Source organism: Cebus imitator, unplaced genomic scaffold, assembly GCF_001604975.1.
Source record: "Cebus imitator isolate Cc_AM_T3 unplaced genomic scaffold, Cebus_imitator-1.0 Scaffold274, whole genome shotgun sequence".
Taxonomy (NCBI): Eukaryota; Metazoa; Chordata; class Mammalia; order Primates; family Cebidae; genus Cebus; species Cebus imitator.
The window spans coordinates 3,082,140-3,090,747 of NW_016107589.1; the positions used below are offsets into that span (position 1 = coordinate 3,082,140).

Genomic DNA, 8,608 nt, shown 5'->3' on the forward strand with positions numbered 1-8,608 from the left:
AAAAACCGTAATTTTTACTTCTCATACTATCCTCATTCATTTTCAGTTTCTATCATTTTCCAACTAATTTGAAAATATAAACATACTTATCATGAACCTATTGTTATTATTACCTGAAAGAAATTGTGTAGGATTTGAGTGGTTCTTTCTTAATGTTGATGGAACTTACTTGTCCTGGTATTTCCCTCACAGGGAGATTTTCAAGTATTAATTCTTTATTAATTGTAGGACACTTTAGGTTTTCTATTTCTTCTTGTATCAGTTACTGGTCAGCTGCATTTTTGAAACTTTCATCAACAGTTCAAAATTTAAATTTTCCATGAAATTGTTTAGTATATGTTATATTTTTCTTTTTAGTTTTGTTCCATGTGTGTAGTTATACCATGTTAAATCCTTAGTATCTTCATTATTAATTTATTGCTTCTCAGTCCCAAATCACCCTCCTTTTTGGGATGCTGAAGCTAGACCCTACAGATCAAATTTCTTCTTTTCTAGCAGGCCCTGTTATGCTTTGACAATAAGCGTCTCTCAAAGGAGACTGCAAGACTGGAGGGATAAGTTACCCGCTTCTTTCTGTTTTTTTTTTGCAGTAGCAAGTTGTGGGGTGCATGGTGATCCAGGTCCCAGGAATGGCAGATCAGTTTGATGTGAAGCTGATTTCCTCATCAGTGTTCTTCAGTACAAGAGCACATTGTTCTTGTGGTTCTGGTGAGTGACTCCCAGCAACTTCTGTGGCAGCTGATATGGCTGTGGAAAATCTCTGCCATCTCCCAGAGGGCTAAGACTTATCTTTACAGAGGCTCTCTTTGAAGCTTCTGTTTTTCCCTTGCTCATTTTTTCAGTCAGCACTAAGGACAGCAGCTGCTCTCTGTAGTTTCTCTGTTGTGTCAGAGTCTTTTGCTCTTCCAGCTAGTTCACCACCTTTTCATAGGTAACAATTCATGCAGGCAATCCATCCTCGTCCAACTCCAGTTCTCCTTCAGGGACAACTCCAACCTGTACCTGGTGATGGAGCACGTGCCGGGTGGGGAGATGTTCTCCCACCTACGACGCGTCGGAAGGTTCAGAGAGCCCCATGCCTGTTTCTGTGCCGCCCAGATCGTCCTGGCCTTCCAGTACCTGCACTCACTCGACCTCATCCACCGCGACCTGAAGCCCAAGAACCTCCTCATCGACCAGCAAGGCTACCTGCTGGTGACGGACTTCAGTTTCGCCAAGCGCATGAGGGGCCGCACTTGGACCCTGTGCGGGACCCCTGAGTACCTGGCCCCCAAGATCATCCTGGGCAAAGGCTACAAGGCCGTGGACTGGTGGGCCCTGGGGGTGCTCACCTATTAGATGGCCGTGGGCTTCTGCCCTTCTATGCCGGCCAGCAGATCCAGATCTGCCAGAAGATCATCTCTGGGAAGCTGCAGTTCCCCTCCCATGTCAGCTCTCACCTCAAGGAACTGCTGCGGAGCCTGCTGCAGGTGGACCTCACCAAGCGCTTCGGGAACCTCTGGAACGGGGTCTGCGACATCAAGAACCACAAGTGGTTCGCCACAACCAACTGGATCGCCATCTATGAGAAGGTGGAAGCTCCCTTCATCCCGAAGTTCACAGGCCCTGGGGATGCCAGTAACCTTGACAACTACGAGGAGGAAGAGATCCAGATCTCCATCAATGAGAAGTGTGCCAATTAGTCTTCTGAGTTTTAGGGGTGTGCTTGTGTCCCTGTGGGTTTTCTTTTCTTTTTTTTTTCATCTTTGGTGGGTGGGCGGGGGGTGGGTGGGTGGCAGGGTTGGACTGAACAGCCAGAGGGCCCCAGAGTTCCTTGCATCTAGTTTCACCCCCTACCCCACCCTCCAGGGTTGGGGTAGCAGGAAGCCCAGATATTTAGAGAGACAGAAACACCAGCTGCTCCCTCACCCCCTATGCTTTCCTGGGCCCTCTGTGCTTCTCCCTTCCTCATCTCGCAGAGTGCCCCTTGCCCCGGCCCACTTCTACCTGTTTTAAACGAGTTTCTCAGCTCTATTCAGGCCAGGTCTTGCTGGTGTATCCAGGAACAGGGTGTGGAAAGAGGGGCTCAAACTTAACTCTAGCATGGAACAGGCACCACTTGCTAAGAGAGGATGAATGAAAAGCACAGCTGCCTTTCAGAGTAATCCTGCCTGGGAAGGAGAGAGGTTTAGTGCCATGTTCAGTGGGCTGCTTGCTAAAATTAAAAATTAAAAAAATTAAAACAATTAAAAATAATAAAGTAAAACAAACAAAAAATAATATTGGCATGTAGTTTTCTTACTTTTTATTGGTTGTTCTGTCCTTTTCTGGTTTGTGTATCAGGATAATGAGGGCCTCTTAGAATGAGTCTAGAAGTATTCCCTTCTCACTAAGTTTCTTAAGTAGTTTGAGGAGAATTGGTATGGGTCCTTCCTTAAATGTACAGTAGAATTCAGTACTAAAGCCATCAGGCAAGAAACTTTCCACCAACAGAAGACATTTTATTACTGATTCAATGTCCTTACTTGTTATTGGTCTATTCAGGTTTTCTATTTCTTCATTATCCAATTTAGAAGAGTTATACAAGTTCAGGAATGTTTCCATTTCTTCTAGGTCACCCGTTTTCTTGGCATATAATGATTCAAATTGGTCTCGGACTCTTTTATGTTTCTGTGATTTCAGTGGTGATGTCTCTTTTTTCATCTCTGAGTGTTTGAAGAGTCTTTCTCTTTTCTTCTTAGTTGGTCTAGCTAAAAGTTGTCAATTTTGTTTTTCAAAAAACCGCTTCGTTGTTTCATTGATTTTTTTGCACTTTCTGTCTCTATTTTATTTATTTTTGCTCATATCCTTAGTATTTTCTTCCATTCTTAATCTTGTGGTTAGTTTGTTCTTATTTTTCTAGTTCCTTGAGGTGCATAATTCGGTTTTTATTTGTGATCTTTATTATTTTATGATGCAGGTGTTTATTGCTATAAACATTTTTTAAAATTGCTTTCCAAATATCCCAAAAGTTTTGGTACACTGTGTTTCTATTTTCATTTGTCTCCATAAATTTTTAAATTTTCCTTTAAATTTCTTCATTGATCGAGAGAGAGATCCAAGATGGCCGATTAGCAGCAGCTCAGGATTGCAGCTCCCAGTGAAGGCGCAGGGAGTGAGTGGACACCAGACTTCCAGGTGAGTTTTTGTTGCCTACGGACCAGGAGATTCCCAGCAGAGGGGTCCCATGGGTCACCAGCGCGACTCTTTTGGCCGGCGCAGCTGTTTTGCCTGTGTCCTGGCGCAGCGGTTCTCAGTGCGGAGTATGCGGATCTGGGTGCCCTTTTAGCTGGCGTTTGGAGCTCCAGGAAAGCAGAGTCACCCATTCAGCTGATTGAAAAGGGAACTGAAGCCGGGAGCCAGACCAGGAGATTCCTGGGCAGAAAAGCGCCACAAATCTCAGCAGCGCTGTTTCAGCCGGCACTGTCATCGCAGGGGAAATCGCATAGATCCCAGCACCTTTTCTGCAACTGGGGCACCTGGGAGAGAATAAACCGTTCAATTAGGAAAAGAAAAAAAGGGGGCTCTGAGGTGGAGAGCCAGGTGATCAGGCTTGGCTGGTCCCACCCCCACAAAAAAACAGCAACTGGAAACACTGACAGTTGAGTTTCACAGCAAGCACAGCTGAACCCAGGAAGGTCCAGCTCTGTGGGGGAGTGGTGTCCGCTGAAGGAAAACAAACAGAAATAATATCACCAACAAGCTGGGCATCCACTTAGAGACCCAATCTGAAAGTCAGTAATTACAAAGACAACAGGTGGATAAATCCACAAAGATGGGAAGAAACCAGTGCAAAAAGGCTGAAAACATCCAAAATCAGAATGCCTTTCCTCCTTCAGGGGATCGCAGCTCCCCATCAGCAAGGGAACAAGGCCTGATGGAGAATGAGTGTGATGAATTGTCAGAATCAGGCTTCAGAAGGCGGATAATAAGAAACTTCCATGAGCTAAAAGAACATGTTCTAACCCAATGCAAAGAAACTAAGAACCTTGAAAAAAGGTTTGACGAAATGCTAATGAGAATAGACAATTTAGAGAGGAATATAAGTGAATTAATGGAGTTGAAAAACACAATACAAGAACTTCACAAAGTATGCGCAAGTTTTAACAGTCAAATTGATCAAGCAGAAGAAAGGATATCAGAGGTCGAAGACCAACTCAATGAAATAAAACGAGAAGACAAGATTAGATAAAAAAAAGGGTAAAAAGGAATGAGCAAAGTCTCCAAGAAATATGGGACTATGTGAAAAGACCTAATCTACATTTCATAGGTGTACCTGAATGTGATGAAGAGAATGAATCCAAGTTCGAAAATATTCTTCAGGAAAACTTTCCCAACCTAGCAAGGCAGGACAATATTCAACTTCAGGTAATACAGAGAACACCAGAAAGATATTCCTCAAGAAGAGCAATCCCAAGGCACATAACTGTCAGATTCACCACGGTTTAAATGAAGGAGAAAATGCTAAGGACAGCCAGAGAAAAAGGTCAGGTTACCCACAAAGGGAAGCCCATCAGACTCACAGCAGATCTCTCAGCAGAAACCCTACAAACCAGAAGAGAGTGGGGGCCAATATTCAACATCCTTAAAGGAAAGAACTTGCAACCCAGAATTTCATATCCAGCCAAACTAAGCTTCATAAGGAAGGAAAAATAAAATCTTTTGTGAACAAGCAAGTACTCAGAGATTTCATCACCACCAGGCCTGCTTTACAAGAGCTTCTGAAAGAAGCACTACACATAGAAAGGAACAACCAGTATCAGCCATTCCAAAAATATACCAAAAGGTAAAGAGCATCAACTTAATGAAGAATCAACATCAACTAATGGGCGAAACAGCCAGCTAGCATCAAATGGCAGTATTAAACTCACATATATTATTATTAATCCTAAATTTAAATTGACTAAATGCCCCAATCAAAAGACATAGACAGGCAAATTGGATAAAAAGCCAAAACCCATCAGTATGCTGCATCCAGATCCATCTTACATGCAAGGATACAAAAAGACTCAAAACAAAGGGAAGGAGGAAGATTTACCAACCAAATGGAGAGCAAAATAAATAAATAAATAAATAAAAAGCAGGAGTTGCAGTTCTTGCCTCTGGTAAAATAGACTTTAAAGCAACAAAGATCCAAAGAGGCAAAGAAGGACATTATGGTAATGGTAAAATGATCAATGGTAAAAGGATCAATGCAACAAGAAGAGCTAATGATCCTAAATATATATACACCCAATACAGGAGCACCCAGATACATAAGGCAAGTTCTTAATGACTTGTAAAGAGACTTAGACTCCCACACAACAATAGTGGGAGACTTTAACATCACATTGTCAATATTGGACAGATCAACGAGACAGAAAATTAACAAGGATACCCAGGACTTGAACTCAGACCTGGAACAAGTAAACTTAATAAACATTTATAGAACTCTCCACCCCAAATCCACAAAACATACATTCTTATCAGTACCACATCACACCTATTCTAAAAGTGACTACATAATTGGAAGTAAATCACTCCTCAGTAATTGCATAGCACTTCACAGTTTTAAATGAAATATTGGTTGGCTGCTTGTTTGTTATTTTCTTCCCTTATTCTTTCCTGTTTCCATTGTTAAGCACAATTATTGGCATAAAAGAGGTTTTCAATACCCATTTTTAGACTGCATTCTAGCCTTGTCAATAAAGCAAGACTTCTGTTCTCTCTCCCTCTTTCTCTTCCTCTTTCTTTCTCTCTTTCATTCTTTCTTTCTTTCTCTTTTTTTTTCTCTTTTTTTCTCCTTTTTCCCAAAAAAAAAAAAAAAAATTTCTTCGTTGACCAATCAGTTATTCAGAAGCATATTATTTAATTTCCTTGTATTTGTAACTTTCCAAATTTCCTTCTTTTGTTGATTTTTAGTTTTATATTATTGTAGTCAAAAGTAGACTTAAAAATATTTTTATTTTCTTAAATTTGTTAAGGCTTGTTTTGTGGCCTTACTTATGATCGCTCCTGGATAATGTTTCTTGTGGTGATGAGAAGAATGTGTATTCTGCAGCTGTTGGGTTAAATGTTCTGTAAAAGTCTATTATGTTTATTTGGTTTACTGTGTGGTTATTAGCTGATGTTTATTTCATTGTTGTCTAAATGATCCATCCACTGCTGAGAGGGGAGTATTGAAGTCACCAAGCACCCAACCCTCCAACATTTTTGTTGAACATAAATGCAAAAACACTCAACAAAATAATAGCAAACTAAATTCAACAACACATTGAAGAGATCATCATACGCTATGATCAAGTGAGATCCATCCGAGGAATGAAGGATGGTTAAACACGTACAAATCACTAAATAGAATAGAATGTATTGTATTGTGTATTTCTCTTTTATATCTAATAATAATTGCTTACATATTTGGGTGCTTCAGTGTTAAGTGCATATGTGTTTACAATTATGACAACTTCTTGTTGAATTGACCCCTTTATAATTTTTCCTTTTATAGTTTCTAACTTAAAACTCATTTTAGCTGATGTAAGTGTAGCTACTCCTACTGTCTTTTGGTTTCCAATTGCATAGAATGCTTTTCATACTTCACTTTAAGTCTATGTGTGTTCTTGTCGGTGATGGGAGCTTTTTGTTCATTTGGCCACTCTCTGTATCTTTTAATTGAAGAATTTAATTCATTAACATTCAAGGTTATTATTAATAGTTAACAACTTATTCCTACCATTTTGTTAATTTGTTTCCTGGTTGTTTTATAGATCATTTGTTTTATTCTTCCTTTTTTATTATTTCTCTTTTTGAAATAATAAAAGTTTGGTGGTTTCCTATAGTAATAAGATTTGATTTTTTTTTTCGTTGTGTATGTGTTGTGATTTTTTTTCTTTTTGTAGATACAGTGGGGCTTACATAAAAATCTTAAAGTTACAATGAGTATCCTAAACTAATAACTTAACTTTGGTTGCATACAGTTATTTTAGATTTTTCCCTTTCCCTAAATTTATAATTTTGTTACCTTAATTTAGATCTTTTAATATTCTGTGTGCCCCTTAACAACTTATTGTAGATATCTTTATTGATCATTTTGACTTTTAACCTTCAAACTGAAGATTAGAAAGATTATTTGCTGAAATTACATTAATTAGTATTAAATTTATTATGAGTTTATCTCTAATAATGAGGTTTAAGCATTCATATGTTTTCATATAAGTAATTATTCTTTTGCTTCAAATACTCTCTTAGACATTTCTTGTAAGATCAGTTTTATGGTGATAAACTTCCTCAGCTTATGTTTGGAAAGACTTAATTTCTCCTTGGTTTCTGAAGGATGGCTTTCCTTGGCATAGTATTCTTGGCTGAAAGTTTTTTCTCTTCTTCTTTCAGTTCTTTGAATATATTATACCATTCTCTCACAGCCTACAAGGTTTCTGCTGAGAGATCTGCTGAGTGTCTGCTGGTAATTTCCTTACATGAAACTTAATGCTTTTCTCTTGCTGCTTTTAGAATTATCTCTTTGTCTTTCATTTTTGACAGTTTTATTGTAATATACCTAAAGAGAACCTCTTTGGGTTGACTCTATAATGCATCCCTTGAGACTCCTGGATCCAGATATCTCTATCTCTCCCAGTAGTTGGGGAGCTTTTAGCTTATTTTGTTAAATAAGCTTTCTCTGTCTCCTCCCTCTGAAACTCCTATACTCCAACATTTGTTTGCTTAAGCTTTACTTACTCTTTCATTCTTTTTTCTTCTCTTTTCCTTTGAGTGAGTTATTTTAAAAGAGCTGTCTTCAGGTTAAGAATCACTTCTTCTGGTTGATCTAGTCTGCTGTTGAAGCTATTATATTTTTTATTTCATTTGTTGATTTCTTCCATTCTAATTTTTTAAATCTATTTCATTTCTGAATTCATTTTAGGTCATTAATTCTTTTTCGGGTGTTTTTGAATTGTCTGTCTGCATTCTCTAGCCTCTTTCTGAGTTTTCTTAAGGTAATCATAGTTATAATATTTTTTAATTTTTTTATTATACTTTAAGTTCTGGGGTACATGTCCTTTTCAGTAAATTCATAACCTTCATTTCTTTGAGATCAGTTATTCATCTCAAATACTGAAGAATTATTTTGCTTGTTAGGTAGTGTCATATTTCTTTGCCTTTTCATGTTTCTTGTGTCCCTGTGATGTCACTTTGCATCTGGTTAACTGGTCACCTTTGTGTTATATACAGCGGCTTTCAAAGAAAAAGACTTTCACCTACAGACGTGTCTTAGGGTATCAGTTTGGTAGGGTATGTTGGCTTTGGGTCCAGCTGGATGTAATATTGTAATTTCCATGCAGTTTGTTTTCAGCTGAGTCAACTCAAGGAGGCCCGTGAGTGCCTTAGTTGTCTAGACTACAAGAGTTAGTGTGGCTGGTCCCATGGCTTTGGGCAGGGACCACCTAGAAGCAGCATGTCTGGCTGGTGAGTGCACTGGTAGCACATGGAACCCAGTCCACAGGCTTAGGGTGGGGCACCCCTGCAATTGGCATACCTGGCTGGTGAGCACGTGGAAGTACTTTAGGTCTGGTCTGCAAAGAGTTTGAGGTTCCTTAGAAGTGGTTCACCCAGCAGGTGA

The 8,608-nt window shown here is 39.2% G+C and overlaps 1 protein-coding gene across 1 annotated transcript; it reads left to right on the forward strand.

Moving 5' to 3' along the window:
• Positions 1-608: 608 nt before the first annotated feature.
• On the forward strand, positions 609-1,682 carry LOC108284294 (cAMP-dependent protein kinase catalytic subunit gamma-like). The gene is given in 3 exon segments (XM_037728667.1): positions 609-708; positions 932-1,351; positions 1,354-1,682. Coding segments are annotated over 3 exon segments (849 nt in total).
• The last annotated feature ends 6,926 nt before the right edge of the window (positions 1,683-8,608 follow it).